Source organism: Peromyscus californicus, unplaced genomic scaffold (assembly GCF_007827085.1).
Source record: "Peromyscus californicus insignis strain IS unplaced genomic scaffold, ASM782708v3 Scaffold_4__1_contigs__length_199733344, whole genome shotgun sequence".
In the NCBI taxonomy this organism is placed as follows: domain Eukaryota; kingdom Metazoa; phylum Chordata; class Mammalia; order Rodentia; family Cricetidae; genus Peromyscus; species Peromyscus californicus.
In genome coordinates, this window is record NW_026294562.1 from 149,921,274 (window position 1) to 149,939,189 (window position 17,916).

The 17,916-nt window shown below is 47.2% G+C and overlaps 1 protein-coding gene across 1 annotated transcript in view; it reads right to left on the bottom strand.

The window, feature by feature from the left end:
* The window catches only part of Sergef (secretion regulating guanine nucleotide exchange factor), a 213,104-nt gene that overhangs the window by 57,620 nt on the left and 137,568 nt on the right, over window positions 1-17,916 (bottom strand). The window contains 1 exon segment of the mRNA XM_052713154.1: window positions 17,045-17,081. Within this exon segment, the coding sequence (XP_052569114.1) occupies window positions 17,045-17,081 (37 nt within the window).

The following is a 17,916-nucleotide window of genomic DNA, read 5'->3' on the forward strand; positions in this document are numbered from 1 at the left end:
CATTCTCCTTGGGTGGTCCACAGACATTTCACATTCAATTGCATTTAAAAACTTATCTTTGCCGCCTTACTCAAAACCTGCTCATTCCCCCCTCCAGGTGTTCCCTTCTCCATGGTGATACATCTCTCCAGTCCATCAAGCAGAAAATCAGCACCGCCCCTTGAATCTGAGCCACTTTTCCAGACAAGCTGAGCTCTGCCTTCCAGACCTCTGCTGCCATTGCCCTAATTTGGGGCCTCAGTGCCTCTCCAGTGAGGAAACAGCACTGTCTCCTTCCATGACTGTGTTTCCAACCCTTTTATAACTGGCTTGGCTTTCACGCTGCCGCTAGAATGATCGTCTTAGAACACAGACTGGGCCATGTGATGATCAGTTTTACATGTCAGCCTGTACCTATTCAGTCTAAGTGTTGCTGGGACGGTATTCTGCAGATGTGGTGGATGTAATTAGGTGGCGTCACAAAAAGGAAGGCCTTAAGAAGGATGTTTCCCCCAAAAGTGCAGCCTGTCCAGTGGGGCTCAGCTCTCGCCCCCCTGTTTCTTTGTAGCATGCCCCCCTCCCCGACAGGATGCCATAAGAGCAGACTGGGCAGTCTCCACAGCTGTGTAGACCAAGCCTCCCCCTAAATTCTTTCATTTATACTGAGTCGTTTCTCTGATGGAATGCACACTCATCTCTAAAGAGAATTCTTCTATTGATAGAACCTCTTAGATGGTAAAAAACCAAGGGCCAGATCAGGCCAAGCTTTGCCAAGCATGTGGAGCGACAGAAATCTCTGTGTACAGGGGTTGCATGGGTCAGGAACTGAGCTCGGCCCTTTCTGTGCATTCTGTCAACCATCACGACACTCTTTACTACTCTCAACCTCCTGATCTACAGGGAAGCAGAACTCAAGGGGGGTTGTGATTCGCTCAAAGTAAGTGTTCTCCAAGACAGGGTCTCATGTAGCCTAGGCGAAGTATTATAAATAGTTATTCTTATAAATAGTGTAAACTCACTAAAAACCAACAGAACTCTATTTTTTCATAGATTTAAAACTCCCTCTCACAAGCACATTAAGTTCATTTGAGAATTATAAAATAATATTGATTAAAATCATGTTCTATCTTTCTATACAAATTTAGTATCATTCATTTCCAGCCATTCTTCAACACTGTATATTGTTAAAACAAAACAACCCAAGAAAACAACACAGGGCTGGGGAGGTGGTTGTTCTTCCAGACAACCCAGGTTCAATTCCCAGCAGCACCCCCATGGCAGCTGCAGTTCCAGGGAACCTGGTGCCCTCTTCTAGCTTCTGTGAACACAAAGCACACACAGGGTGCACATATACATGCTCACACTCATACACAGGACATAGAAATTGTTTTAAAGCCTGCAGACAGCAAGGCAGAGGCAGAGGTGGCCAGATGATAAGATCAACAGAAGGTTATCAGTAATGTTGTAAAGGTTAAAAGGCCATCTTCCCCAGAGGGTGAGCAGCTGTTAAAATATTCCCTCCTTGGAAAACATGGCTTGAAAGAAAAGGTGGAGTGATAGGAGAGTTGTGTCCTTAGCGTGCCCAGGCTTCTGCTCTGGCTGGCTCCCAGCACTGCCCCCTCTAAGACCTGGGCATTTCTGGTAGAAGTGGGGAGGAAATAGCCTCTGGTGGCCTTTCCAGCTCTAACCCACTTTAGTTCTATTTGCTCAATATTACCAAGGAAAACATGGCACCTGCTCTCTGCAGGCTCTCTCTGGAATGGACAAAGGAAATTCTGCAGCGTCAGCACATGGATGTGGTGCTAGAACCCAAGACACTCAGAACCACATCCCTCCCTTACCCATAAACTTCCTCCTCAGGACTCTGGCTGATGGTATTCAGACCAGACCACCACCTGTCCCACCGACAGCTCAAAGGCAACACGACCCACAAGCTCACCTTCTCGGCTCCAAACATTGGGTACACATGCCCTGGTCTCCCTAGTACATACTGGCCAGGGATCGCCTTGTGAGCCAGCTCCCGACACTTACGATTTCTACCACTAGGGCCTCTCTTAAGTTTACCCCCCATTGATGCTACTCTGTCAACCTTAGCTTACATGTCAAGCCTTGAGTAGGTCCTGATTTTGTCATTCTATGGACATAAATCTTCTCACTACTCTGGTATCGGAGGAAGCAGAATGCTATCTTTCTGTAACTTCACAGAGTGGGGCTGAGCTGGAGCTTTTAAATGGCAGTAGCAAGAGACCCCTGTTCTTATCAATCTATTAATGAACGAGAATTATAACTCCACCATCTTGGGCTCCAAACTTCCTGCACTAGGTTGCCTAGGACAATGCCCTCATTCGCTTGCCTTCTCTTCCTTGTGCCTGTCTGTGAAGTCTGTATGACAGCACCCACCTTACTATTACTATAAATAATCAATTATTAATATGTGAATGGGTAAAGGCAAACACGAACCGGTGACGTCAGCTATTGCCCTATTATTATCACTATGGCTCCGTCAATATTTGAGGGTCAGTAATCTACTATGCCATTGTCTTCCTGGAACCTCACTTCCTTCTACTTCACTCCAAAGGCCAAGTTACTGAAGACAGAGAGCTCTCCCACTCCCTGTGCATAAATGTGTGTGTGTGTGTGTGTGTGTGTGTGTGTGTGTGTGTGTGTGTGTACATGTATGCACTGTGTGGAGGTCAGAAGACAACCTCGGGTGTCATTCCTCAAGAGCCTCATCTTGTTTTTAATACAGAATCTCTCCCTGGCCTGGGACGTGCCAAGAGCCCCAGGGTTATGCCCATCTCCACCTCCCCAGCCTCAAGAACAGCAAGAGATGCCACAAACACCTGTTTTGTTTTGGTTTAAATGTGAGTTCTAGAGCTCAAACCCATGTCCTCCTGCTCCCATGGCAAGCACCATACAAACTGAGTCATCTACCTAGCCCCCTTTAATTTCTTTTAAACTACAACTGAGTCCTTATAACAACCCCAGGGAGATAAAATATTTAGGATACAAAAGAAACTAGGTCTATGCTCCTGCAGCTCTGGGCTACAGTGGCTGTGGGGGAGGGGAATGAAGCCTGTGACACCTCCGTGTCTGAAGAGCAGAAGGCACCCAGAAACAAGCCAGAGCAAAGGGCTCGTGGTGCCCTGGTCTGAAGGCAAATCAGCTCCTCACTTGAGCCTTAATTTTCTCTTCTGAGGAACCAAGTCCGTCCTCACGTCTATTTAAAGTTGCTTAAACCTGTGGTTCTAGGAGCCCAGGCATCTTCTCACATCAAATCTACTAAGAGCCTGCAACTCTCCACTGGAGTGAGAAGCAACCCTCTCCTGTAGCTGAAGTTCTTGGCCAGCCTCACCTGGCAACACTCGAAGTTCGGATTTTAGAAGGCATTTGTTGAAGAAGGCTCTGCCTTGTCTTTTCTTCTTGTTCTGTAATGCCATTGGTAAGATTTCTGCAAGTCTCTCCCCGGCTCATCTCACTCCCTTAGCACATGGGAATCCTATTAGAGGTGCTGTCTGGGTAAAAGGACAACTCACAGACTTGCAGGATACCTCAGCTCCGCCCTCCTCAGCTCCGCCCTCCTCAGCTCCGCCCTCCTCAGCTCCGCCCTCCTCAGCTCCGCCCTCCTCAGCTCCGCCCTCCTCAGCTCCGCCCCCCTCAGCTCCGCCCCCCTCAGCTCCGCCCTCCTCAGCTCCGCCCTCCTCAGCTCCGCCCTCCTTACACCCTTGCTCCCTTGAGTTTGCTCTTGTTCACGGCTGCCCTACTCCCCGAAAGCCTGTTCTCTTCTTCCTGCTTCAAGTATCACCTGGGAAGCTTCCCCTGGCCCTGCTGTAGGGTGAGGGTGTGAGACAAGGCAGTCTCAGGAGTGTGAGTGTGGGCAGACTCGGAGAGTATGAGTGTGGGCAGACTTGGGAGTGTGAGTGTGGGCAGTCTCGGAGAGTGTGAGTGTGGGCAGACTTGGGAGTGAGAGTGTGGGCAGACTCAGGGAGTGTGAGTGTGGGCAGACTCAGGGAGTGTGAGTGTGGGCAGACTCGGGAGTGTGAGTGTGGGCAGTCTCGGGAGTGTGAGTGTGGGCAGTCTCGGGAGTGTGAGTGTGGGCAGACTCGGGAGTGTGAGTGTGGGCAGACTCGGGAGTGTGAGTGTGGGCAGACTCGGGAGTGTGAGTGTGGGCAGACTCGGGAGTGTGAGTGTGGGCAGACTCGGGAGTGTGAGTGTGGGCAGACTCGGGAGTGTGAGTGTGGGCAGGCTCAAGAGTGTGAATGTGGGCAGACTCTGGGGGTGTGAGTGTGTACAGACTCAGGAAGTGTGAATGTGGGCAGACTTGGGAAGTGTGAAGTGGACAGACTCGGGGAGTATGAGTGTGGGCAGACTCGGGGAGTATGAGTGTGGGCAGACTCGGGGAGTATGAGTGTGGGCAGACTCGGGAGTGTGAGTGTGGACAGACTTGGGGAGTGTTGGGCAGGATTTTGAAGATGTCTTACTGAGTCTCTTTATTTACCCACAAAGAAAAGGAAGCCGGTCATCTGCCCACTGTGAGGACTTGTCTAGTCCTCAGGTCTCAGTCTCTTAATGAGAGGACAAAGGCAGGAGCAGCCAAATGGGTAAATGGGATGCTGGGGCAGCCTGCTCTGTCAGGTGCCTGACTGAATGGTCCCAGCAGTTCCCCATGAAAGAGCTGGGCATGCTCCTGGAGGGGAAAGGGGACTCCAAAGGCAAAGGACAAAAGGCCTGGAGGCCACAATGTGAGTCCAGATGTTGTCCAGATGTTCCCAGGGAGACACATGTGCCCCCAGACTTTGCCCAAGGTTGGGCTCAATGGCTCACTGGTTTGACTCTGTGGCCACTGTCAAAGCTGCTCAGTTGCTATAGACAACTGGTCCCTGAAGTGCTGTGCTCTAGTTACTCAGGGGACAGAGTCCGGCTTCCACCCTCTAGACCAGGGCTCTCAGTAATGGCAGCTCTGCTGTCGCTGCCTTCTGCCTCACGCACACTGCGAGCTCAGGTGAGCCTGCTCCGGAAGCTGATGAACCAAGTTTGATCTTTACAAGGGATCACACTGTGACGAGAAAAGCATACCCAGAGAGTCAGCAGGTGGAATCTTGGCTCCCCCTCAAGTCTTGATTTGCCACCGGAAACAGACAATTCTTCTTCTAATTTCTCTTTTATGACTTAATGAGCTTTACCTCCCCTCCCTGGGGGGAGCAGCAGCATTAAACCCAGGGCTTCATGCATGCTAGGCAAAGTCCTCGACCACTGAGCTACATCCCCAGCCTCAAATGACAGCTAACTGCAATGATATATGCAAAAGACTCGGAGTGGTGCCAGCGTTTAGCAGTTGCTCAACCACCCTCATGGTTCTTTTGCTCTGTAAAAAGGCACTGTCCTTTACAGAGTCACTTTTATTTCTTATACTAGTTGGCTTCTGAAGTATTTTGCCTCACAGCTCCACTCTGAGCAGTGAAGTCAATGGGACTGGGGACTTGGCTCAATGTAACCCTAAACTGTCCTGGCGGTCGCCCACTTGTCCCTCCAGCCTGACTCCCACATTAAAGCCTGCCTTCCTGTGCAGCTCCCACTGACTTCTGTATCTGTAAGTGCAGAGGGTCACAAACGCAGTCTCTGCTACCCTAAACAACCCTAAAAGAACCAGAGAAATATACAAAAACGTCACGGTCACTTTCGTGCTAAAAAGGGCCAGCCTGACAGAATAATTTGGCAAGTACAGGAGCCTTTTCCACAGCCTCGCAGTCTCACCTTGCCATGCCATTTAGCATGAGTCCCGTGGAGGGATACAACCATTCCTTCTTCAGGAAAAATAGCAGGAAAACAAAGCAATACACCCCCGACCCCCACCCTCAAAAAACCCCACCACCAACAATAAATACATCTTTTAGATGTGGAAGCTTTGGTTATGTTTCTGGCTTGGTGGAGAGGAAAACAGTGCCCAAGCCACCAGGTGAGACAGGAAAGCAAACCAATCCGTTCCAGAGTGGAGTGAGCCAGGATCAGGGCCCCGAGCACGGCACTGAGCACCAGAGCCAGCAGAAGCTCTGCTTCAGCATTCCCTCTGCCTGGTACACAGCCCAGGCAGGCCCGTGAGAAGCAGCCGCAGCTCCAGTCCGAGCAGCACTCGGTAGACTGCATCCTAACTCCATCACTGGCACGCTGGGGAAGTCCCTGCCTCTCTTGGAGCCTTAGGGCTACTCTGGTAGCAACAGGAGCCAGGAAGTCAGCCAAAGGCTTCGATCAACAGTGTTGAGATAATTGAGTAGCCATCTGGAGAATAATGAAGTTGAATCTACACCTGACATTCTAAACTAGGCTAGATTCCAAACGGATCAACGACTAACATATTAAAAGAAGAAAACAGAAAGCACAGGGCCAGAGAGATGACTCAGTAAAGGATGTGTGTTTAATCCTCAGAGCCCACACAGGGAAAGCAAGGAGAGGAGAGGCACGCTTGTGACCCCAGCTCTGGGGAGGTGGAGAGAGGCAGATCTGTGTGCTCAATGGTCAGCCAGCCTAACCTGCTTGACAAGCTCCAGGCTAATGAGAGACCCTGTCTTTAAAGGAAAAAAGTGTCTGGTACTTAGGTAACTCACTGAGGTTGAGCTCTGGACCCCCACACATGTGCCTCCACACATCGCTGTGGAGGACTGCGCCAGCTTAACATCCAGAAGCCATATTGAACTGACTGATAAATTTAATCCCTGCTATCAGAAAAGGTTACATGGCAAAAATCATAAAGGCAAAATAGGCCAAAACACCAAAAGCAAAAACAAAGAAAGAAAAACCCAGGAAATTATATGTGTAATAACCCCATCGAGAAAGGACAGCTGTTCCTTAAGTAGAATACCTGTAGTGACCCACTGTCCACTGGTGTGAGAGGGCTATCGGCTTGCCAGAGCTGCTCTATCCACTGCCCTAGCTGTGGTCATTTCTAAATAGGACCTGGATGCTGGGAACTCCAAGGTGAAAGCTGGCTTTGTGTTTGGTGGAAACTATTTCTCATAGATGGCACCTACTAAATGTCCTCATGTGGGGAAATGGACAAATAAGCTCCCTTGGGCCTCTTTCCTAAGGGCATTAATTTTTCTTACGGACAGCTGTCATGACCTAGTCACCTCTCAAAGACCCCATCTCCCATATCCGAGTGTTTCCACACTGGGGTTAAATTTCAACATATGACTGTGGGGAATGGGGGAAGCAGGGCCATGCAGACCCTGTATCACAGGGACAGGATACCATGATAAGAATAACAGTGACTACCCAAGGATGCTTGGGTCCTAACTCCTGCAGCCTGTGAATCTAGGGTTAGATTACAAAGAACTGAATGAACAAATGAAGGGAACTGATGAGCTAACATTACCACAAAGATTGTGCTAAATTATCCAAGTGGGTCCAATATAACCTTGAGGCCAAATGGGGATAGGGAGGGATGAAAGAGTCAGGTCAGAGGACCACGGAGGAGAAAGCTTCCATCAGCCGCTGCTGGCTTTGAAGCCAAGGGGCTATAAGTCATTTCTGAACAGGTGGTCCATAGAAGATGGAAAAGTTGACAGACTCACTCTAGAGCTACCAGAAAAGAAAGAAACAAATCACCATCCTGCCTTTAGCCCAGAGATCTATCGAGACTTCTGACTTCAGCCTTAAGACAACACTGTTTGAAGCCACTAATGCTGTAGTAACTTATTACAACAGCAATGAATAAACCAATGTAGGGATGAAGTAACCCTTCTCACAGGAGGGAATGTCTGTGGCCTCAACATAGGAAAGAATGCTGAACCCCACTTAAAATAACTAAGATGATGGGAACTAAAAAGGCCTGTGTGTGTGTGTGTGTGTGTGTGTGTGTGTGTGTGTGTGTGTGTGTGTGTGTATGTCTGTGTCTGTGTGTGTGTATGTCTGTGTGTTGAGACAGGGTCTTGCTATGTAGCCCAGATTATCCTCCAACTAGTGATCTTTGCCTCAGCAGTCTGAGTGCTAGAATAGTATAATAGTCTTACAAACCAAACTAATAATAATAGAAAGAAAGACTCGTCTCAAAGCACACTCATATGTATATACAATCTCTTGACCTTTAGCTAAGAGGTCCCTGTAGTTCAGTGGCTAAAGATTAAACTTGTTAATAGACAGTGCTGAAGCAATGTTTTAAAAATGAATTTGAGATGGAGTTTCTGTTCTAAACGTAACAGGCAAAACAAAATTCCACATAAAAAAATACAGAAGAAAATGTTCATGACCTTGGAGTGGGTCAGCTGTCTTAAACTGGGTACCAATACCTCAAAGCATTGAAGAAGAGATTGATAATCTGGACTTCCCTAGGACAGAGAACATCTACTCACCAAAAGATATTATAAAGATGGCAAAGGGTTGAAAGAGGTGTTTGCAGTGCAATTTTCCAATAAATGGTGGACTCTGCAAGCCACAAATCATTAAGGAAAACCAGACAATCCACTGTAAAACAGTGGGCAAAGATTTAACACCTCTGGACTGAAAAGAAGCTTCCAAGCAGTCTACCAGCATAGGCAAATGCTTTCCACGTCATTAGCTGCAATATTTTAACAGAAACATGAATTAAAATCAGTGAGATGCTGTACCATACACTCATCAGAGTGGCCTAAGGCCCTGAGGCTGACATACCTGGGGAGGACATAGAGTCAAGGGGCACTCACAGATTGCAGGTATGAACTGGTGCAACTACTCTAGGAAACACTTAAACAGCACTGTGTCAGTTACTTTTATATCGCAATGAAGAGACACCAAGTCCAAGGTAACTTGTAAAATAAAGTATTTAATTTTGGGACCCAGAGTTCCAGAGGGTGAATCTATGGCCATTATGGCAGGTGCATGGCAGCAGCAGCAGCAGGCAGGCAGGCAGGCAGAGCACTACAGCAGTTGTTGCTCACCCCTTACATGTTGAGACAACCACAAGGCAGACAGAAAGCTAACTAGAATGGTATGAGATTTTGAAACCTCAAAGCCCACCCAGTGACACACTTCCTCCAACAAGGTCACACCTCCTAATCCTTCCCAAAATGTTCCACTGACTGGGGGCCAAGCATTCAAACATGAACTTCTGAGGGCCATTCTCATCCAAACACCACAGGTGTCCATTACTAAACATGTGACCTACAGCTCCTCTTTTTAATTTCACATGCAGGAGACATCTATGAGATACTCACTGCAGCTTTCCTCATAAACCCTCACAGAAACCAGATGTTCACCAACAGTTCAACAGATAAACACAATGTGGTACAATCACAGAGAGGAATAATAATAACGAGCAACAACAAAGAGCTGTTGCTGCATACAGCATGAATAATTCTTAGAGACACGATGTGCTGGTCAGAAGCCAAACAGCAGGAACGTGCATTTACATGAAGTTCACACTGACAAATCTCATCTTTAGAGACAGAAGAACAGAGGCTCCCCACTAGGGGAGAGTTATCGGCTGGGATGGGGCATGAGGTTGTCTTTTGAGGTGCTGGAAATGTCTTGTATCTTGCCCTAGGTGGTAGTTCTTGGGCACATATCTGTGTGAAAAGTTATTAATCCAAATCCTTAGGATTTAAATGCACTATATATGTTCTATAAATTGTATCAGTGCTGTGACCCAACAAATAATTTAAAATATGTTTGGGTCATGATGTCTGAGGCTTCAGTCATTGTGTCAAGGAGGGCACAATAAAGCAGCTCACATCATGGCAGACAGGAAGCAGCCTGGAGCAGTAACAGGAAGTGGGTAGGGCAAGATCCAGGCCCTGAGAATACATTCAAGCCACCGCTTCCTCCAAGTGGCCTCACCACCCAGACCTCCCAAGAGTCTATTCAAAATTTGAACCCATTGACAGATTAAACCATTCATGAGGTCAAAACCCTCGTGGTCTAATTATCTCTGGAAACACATCATAGACATTGACGTGGAGGCCCTCTCAGGTAGGTACGATGTCAGTTGCCTTAGTAATCGTTCGTTTACTTCCCAACCTAACCAGGCTAACTACCAAGATTGGTCATCACAAATGTTATATCCTTGTGTGTGTGTGTGTGTGTGTGTGTGTGTGTGTGTGTGTGTGTGTGTGTGTGTAGGTCAGAGGACAACCTCAGTTTTCTGGAGCTCCAAGTCAGTCATGGGGTTGAAATTCAGGTTTTCAGGCTTAGAGGCATGTCTATACCCACTGAGCCATCTTGCCAGTCCATAAATGTGCTTCAAGTTCAGAAGTAATTAGAAGAGCTAAAGAGCGGCTCAGGGGCTAAGCGCACTTGCCTGTTCTTGCAGAGGACCTGGGTTAGACCCTGGCACCCACAGCGTGGTTAGTGACTTTCTGTAAATCCCTCTTCTGGGCCCCATGAGCACTAGGCAAGCATGTGGTACACAAATATACATTTAGGCAAAACATTCAAATGTATAAAGTAAAAAAAAAAAAAAGTCAGGAATAGTGGGCACGCCTTTAATCCCAGTATTCAGGAGGCAGAGGCAGGTGGGTCTCTGTAAGTCCAAAAGCCAACCCTATCTACACAGTGAGTTCTAGAACAGCCAGAGCTATGTAGAGACACTGTCTCAAAACAAAATGAAACAAAAAATAATTAAAAAGCCACCTTGAATAGTTGCTCACCAGTCACATCAGACTGGCAAAAATCCAAATCTTTACAACCCTCTATTAGGCACACTGCAAAAAAAAAAGTGGGCACTGTTGCATATTATTGATTGGAATGAAAAAATGCTATCATCCTTATGGAGGAGAATTTTGCAATGTCTTGCAAAATTGAAAATACAATTTCCCTTTTGCATAATAATTTCACTTCTGGAAATTTATCCTATCACTATACTTTCCCACAGTGGCATAGCAATGTTCATGGCAGTACTGACTCATCACGTAGCTATGAAAATGAAACGGCATCACCAGAGAAGGCATTTATAGCCTGCCTATCACATGCCACAGACGGACACGCAAGCTGGAACATGCTTCAAAGCACTCTGCAAAGCCCGGGGTTCAAAGGTACCATTGCTAGTGCCATAAAATAAAAGTAAAAAAGTAATTTTCCTCTATTACACTTTTCTCTATTAAACTCTGACATGGCCCTGTTTGATGAGTGCCAGGCTAGGGGCAGATGCTTCCCATACATCTAACAAAGGTTCAAGGGTGCAACAGCTGTAAATCACCAGTAAAATGAGGCCCAAACTATCATTTCAATTTGGTACAAGAACTGGCTTTGCTTCGAAAAGTAGGGACCGTGCTTCTTCCTGCCAATATACACTCCTTTAACAAAGGCTGTCTGGCAAGCCTGTGCTCCAGAAAGCCATCACCAATAACATCCTTTTCACAGGGTCTGGGTGGAGTGCGGAGAAAGGCCAGCTCTCTCTGCCTGCCTACCTCCTCCTCTGTATGAACATGTGTGCACAGGCCAAAGGCCAACCTCAGGTGTCATTCCCCAGGAGCCATCCATGTTGTGTTTTTGCAACAGGATCTATCACTGCCCTGGAGCCCACTGAGTAGACAAGACTGGCTGGCCAACAAACACATGATGTGACAGTTACTCTAGATTGGGTTAATTGAGGTGGGAACACTTCACCCTAAAAGGGGGTGGTTCCGTTCCATCAGCTGAGGTCTCAGACACAATGAAAAGGAGGAAGTGAGCTGAGCGCCAGTATTGGTCAGGCTCCACTTCCTGTGCACAATGTGAGCAGCTGCCTTCTATTCTAGTTGCCGTGACTTCCTACCAAGATGGACTGTATCCCCGGAACTGTGAGCCAAAATAAACTCTGTCTTCCTCACGTTGCTCTTGTCAAGTAAGAAGAAGAAAAGTGACTAGAACAAATGGCTAGCCCTTTGCTCACTGAGCTGCTTTCCTAGCAAGGGTCTTCTGAGTACTGTGGCCATGTGACCCTGCTCATTTCTGCCAACAGCAGCCTGTCTACAATGGAAGCTATGGAGGGAAATCCTGGGTGGACAGAAATAAAGAAGACGAATGAGCCAGGTGAGTGAGCACCAGCCCAGGTACCTATGATGTGCAGGCACAGAGTAGGAACTCTTCATGCCCATGCCACTCGGGAAGACCCACTTCTGGGGTGGGCATCATGGTGGCATGATTACAGATTGGGGATCCGGCTCAGCGGAGCAGGGTAACTGCAGGAGGTGGAGTGGCCACCTCAGTTAGGGCAATGGACTCCGCTCTCTCCTCAGCTGTCATCTCAGCACCCGCAGGGCTAGATCTAACAGTCCTTCCCAGGCAGGGACTCACACCACCTGCCATCCTGCCTCACCACAGGGGCCTGGAGGCAAGTACCAGACATGCCAAGAAAGACTTAATTGGGAAACTAAGGGAAGGACTCACCTAAACTGCCAAAGAAGAGGAGAAAGAAACTTAGCTGCAGAAAAAGTCACCTCGTAGAATTCTATTCTCTGGAGGAAGCTGAAAAGTGGCTGCCAAGAACCCTGCCCTTGGCTGGACAGGCAGAGCCTGGGTCCCTGTTTGGGGAATGGGTAGCAGAATCCTGGCTTGGAACAAATCTGGGTTGGCACTGTCTCAAGGGCTACTGAGATGTCCAGATCCCTGAGAGGGTCAGGATTCATCTCACCGTGGCATCTGCAGCTACATGCAGACTTTGTCCGGGACACTGACATCCAGGATAAAGACACCTTTTTCTCCAGCTTGTACAGCTCTCAGTGGGTCCCTGGGTCTCAGGCCCCTTACAGTCAATTATAATCACTCCCTTCTATGAGGTCATAACAGATAAACGTAACAGCTAACACCGTACCCTTCCTTTTGTGTCCGTCAGTATTCTACTAGCAACTGTGTGAGGTTAATAACGTAAGCACCTGTTACTGCTGCAGGCACAGGATGTGGTGGGTGGGAAGAGTCGTCCCAGGCACGCTGACAGCTTGACCATGTACACTTCTGGGCAACCCGTTTAACCCAGCTAACCCTTGTCCATAAAGTGGGTTAGAACACATTTACTCTGTGACGTTGGGCTTCCTCCCCAAGACACGGCGTATCCTCCACGCCATCCTTTCCCCTTCTTTGATTCACTTCCCTAGCCAGGCTGTTTGGTCAGCAAACATTTGTCCGCTAGTAAGGCTCCTGCTCGTGAGCAAAGTCTGGTTTCTTCTGACTCCATTCCAGTCTCTTCTGGAAGTATTCCAAGTCTATCCCGTGTGGGCTCTAGTCCCAGGTACTGGTGCTGGTTCAGAGCGGACTGGAGGCAGGAGTCTGTGTGATACAGCGGGGCAATGGGGCTGGGGAGCAGGCAGCTGGGACCAGGGGCTCAAGCTGCTAGGGCTCTTCTCCAGCTTGCCTCTCTCCTGCTGGCCTCCAGCCAGGGTGGGCAGGCAGCAGCTTCTCGTTACTTCTGCCTGCAAAGCATGCACTCGGCAGGGCATCCTTTGGGGACTGTATTACCCCGGAGCACCTGAGTCTTAGCCCCCAAGCAGATGGACATCTGGGAATGCTGTGACCAGGCCTACCTTTCCTGACCCTGGAGCTCTCTGTTTAACACACCGAGTCAGTCCTGGGCACTAAGGACCAAATGAAAATTATGTTTGTGGAGCTGGAGAGGACCTGGGCTCAGTTCCTAGTACCCGGGGGACTCAGGCGATCTGATGCCCTCTGACCTCTGTGGGCACCATTATGCACGTGGTACATATAAACTTATGAAGGTACATATACATACACACAATAAATGAATAAATTAAATTTCCATTTCCCTTTATTATTATTTCATTTACTTTAGTGGGGTAGAACAGGTCTCACAATGTAGCCCTGGTCAGCATGGCAACTGTAACCATGTAACGTAACTATGGAAACTAGGTTGACCTCTAACTCAATGACACTGTCTCAGCCTCCCACGTGCTGGGATTCCAGGCACGTACCAGTATACCCAGCTCATTTATTGACTTATATGTATATTTTTATTGTGTATGGTACTGGGATCAAACCCCGAGCCTCCTCGTGCAGATGAGGCATGTGCTCTATCCACCTCCAAGCTCCAAACCAGAACAATGTCTCATTTCAAAGGACTCAAACACTTGTCCAGTCCCCCCCCACCCCCCACTGACTCTGACAGCCTCGCTGAGATAATATGGGACACCTCTTTCCCAAAATATCTTCATTTCCCTCTCCCAACAAAGAAATGCTTCACTAGAACAGTTCTCTACCACTTTCCATACCAAGGTAAATCAGAAACAAAGAAATAGACACAAGAGGCAACTTGTGGATTTTATCTTGCCTAACCTGCACCACAGTCCTGCATTCAGGAATTATTACCCCCATTGCATGGGTGAGGAGGGAAATGGAGTTCACACAGAGAGGGGTTGGTTGGAATCATAGCTGTCTGCGGGCTGGCTCTCCTCGATCCAGGTACCAGGCTGTCTCTGTCGGTCAGCTTCCAGCTCTGCTAGCTTGGGCCGTCTCTTGTGGCTGAGCTGTGTGCATTGTGTATAGATTACCCTTTTGGCCATGCTGGTCCCAGGGGAAACTGCCTTGCTCCATCCGGTGACAGCAGCAGCGACTGGGCCCCGCCTTCGATTCTCTCATTAGCTTGTCTTAATTACAGCCAGACCACAGCAGTTCCGGTGTCAACTACCTGCTCCTGCTGCAAGGCAGACAGGCTTGCTGCTACCTTTTCTAGCTTCGCCTGACTCCAGCTCCTCTGCCTTTCCACGGCTGCTGGCAGCTTTTCTCTGCTGCCCTTGGTTCTCACACATGACAGTGGGACAAACACTCAAACCCCTCCAGCCCCGGGAAGTCTGCGTCAGTCTGGCTCAGGTCAAGCGTGCTTCTGGCTCTGCTTAGCCAGGTGCTGTGCACAGGCAAGAAAGGGGAGGAGGGCACCGAGTGCTTCCCTTCCAGAAGCCTGGAGTCTGAGGCTAGGACACGGAAACAGAACAAACCACTGGCAAGAGGGAGGCAGAGGCTGGAGGGAAACTTGGTGTTTGGTTTTAAACCTTCTAATTTACAGGTAGAACTAAAGCCTAACAAAGGCAACCCAGGGAACTAATCACATTAAATAACAGCAACTAACATTGCTTAAATTTTTTTTAACTATTTTTTTTAAAAAGATTTACTTTCAGTTTTAATTATGTGTGTATGTGTTTGTACAAGTGAGCTCAGTGTCTATGGAGGCCAGAAGAGGGCTTTGTATTACCTGGAGCTGGAGTTACAGGTGGTTGTCATTGCTGGACATGACTGCTGGGGACCAAACTGGGGTTCTCTGCAAGAGCAGCCCATACTCTATCACATTAACACTATGTGCCGGGCTGTTTTAATGACAAGGAAAATGAGGCAGAGAGGGGTTAAATACCTTGTCTGAGTTCCCACTAGTACAGAAGCCTGAACTGAACTCTGGACCCTTGCCACTATACTGCAGTCTATAACGCCCAGTTTCTTAAACTGTGGTGACAACCTCATACGGATTTGTGAATATGAAAAATTTGGCAGGAGTAAAAGGTTTCTAAACACACGACAATAACAAATTATTTCAAAATCAAATATGTAATGAAGCCAAGGTGTCATTGGTAGCGCTTGCCCACGTTGTATCATGTGACTTCACTGTGGCCTTGATTCTGAACACATGACAAGGCCAGCAAACCCTTCCTGAAACACCTCAGCTCGGACTCCCTGTGATATAAATTGGTTTTTGCTCCTTTAGAAGCATGATGTCAAAGTATGAGAACAAAGACTTGTTTCGACTTTTTCTCAATGTCCTGCCTCAGCAGCATCAAAGTGGTGTATCTTCGGGCTGTGCTACGATATAATGCTTGATTTTGAAAACTGCTATATGAGCTGCAGATTTGGATTTCTTTTAAGTCATTAAATAGAACTGGCCAGATGGCTCAGTGAGTAAAAGCACTTGCACCAAGCCTAAAGACATGAATTCTGATCCCTGAAACAAGTGCTATGTGTGCCCCCCACCCCACACACACACCATCAAGGGAATTTTGGCTTAGGACAGAATGTCCTAATTCAGCAATCTCTGAAATGGTCCTAAACAAACTGCTGTCTTGTACTGGGTATTCATGGGAAGTGGTGTTCTCAGCACTGACGACACCCAATATCAAACTTTCAACCAAGAGTTAACTCTCTATGTAAAAATAAATGCACACTCATCTCATTAGTACACAAGTCTGCTGTTGTCCTTTAATAATAAAATTTCATGTATACCAAAAAACTGTTTTTAAAATAAATTTCTTTATGAGGTATTGCCAGTACTTGTCTGGTTTGTATACACTTGTATACACCTGTACACCTGGATCATGTTGCGTGGAAAGGGGTCATGAGCAACAAGAGTTTAAGAAGCCCCATTCTGCCATACTGTGCAGTTTCATCAGGGAAAGTAACAGAGAGCTTTCCTGAATGAATGCCTCCTGGGTGCAATCATGAAAACCTTGAACTTGCATTATCCAGAGCCAGGCAAAAGCAAATCTCAATGAACTGGGTCTGTGTCTGACTAGGAGTCCCTGGTGCTGCTGTACACCAGGCAGCAAGGGCAGGGAGCCAAGCCCTGTGCTTCCAAGGCAGAGCCAGACCAAGAGGAAAGAACTTTCTAGAATGGGTTTACCCAGAGGTCCAGAAGTGTCCAACACACTCCCCAGTTTTATGTCTCGCTGTCTATACATGATGCCCAAGAATATGCATTAGATCTTTAAATGTTATTTTCTGAGGCAGGAGCTAGCTCAGGTGCTTTAAAAGATACTCAATGATATAGTCTGAAATATTCATAAAATGGGCTTCTAATGTCACCAAAAATGTCCCCCAAATTCTCCCTCCCTCCCTCCCTCCCTCCCTCCCTCCCTCTCTCTCTCTCTCTCTCTCTCTCTCTCTCTCTCTCTCTCTCACACACACACACACACACACACACACACACACACACACACACACACACACACACAGGACACACAGTCTTACTATATATCCCAGACTGGCTTGGAACTTGTATTTAGCTTCTAGAATGCTGGGGTTACAGATGTACACCACCAAGCCTGGCTCCTCAAAGCCCCAAAGAGTCTTCTCCAATTCTGTTACATGGGTTTCACAATCAACTGTTATCAGTGTAAAAGTTACTTACTAATTACTGCCAAATTGTGTTCTGAGCCGCAAGAAATCTGTAAAAGTAAAGAAAATATATGCTATTAAAAAAATTGAATAGCTATCTCAGCTGGTATGCTTTGTGATCATGGTTATTTTATAATGACATACACATTCATTTTGGCAAATCTTAGAAAGATGTAGAAAGGAGCATCATATACAAAGGTTAAAATTATAATCATAACATTCACAGCTATATAAAAAGTCAGTGTGAAAAAACATTGAATAGAAATGCATCAAGATGTTAAAGCTGCCTTTAGCCAGTTAGACTACCAGTGATTTTTTTCTTTCTACTTTTTACTTTTCAAACTTCCTTCTTTTTCACTTAAAATTTTAATTAGTTTTATTTCTTTTTTTTTTCATTTTATTTTATGTGTATGGGCATTTTGTCTGCATGCATGCCTGTGCACCCTGTGTATGCAGTAACCACAGAGGCTGGAAGGGGGTGGTGGATCCCCTGGCTTGGGAGTTTCAGACAGTTGTGAGCTACCACATGGGTGCCAGGAATTGAACCTGGTCCTCTGTCAGTGTTCTTAATCACCGAGCCATCTCTCTAGCAAGCCCCCCCCCCTTCTGCCCGGCGACATCGACTCATGTAGCTAAAGCCGGCCTTAAACTTGGACTTCTACTTCCCAAGTGCTGAGATTACAGGACGGGCTGCCACACCCAGCCCAGTCTTCAAAATTTCCATAATGCACATGTTACTCTAAAAAACTGGAAAGGCACAGCAAAAAAGGGAACCGTTTTCAAACACTGAACTAAAAAGACCATCATTGCTATTTAGTGATAAAATGAGCCTCTTAAGAAGTCAGTGGAAGCAGATGTTTCTGCTCTGGCCCCTCCCCTTCCAGC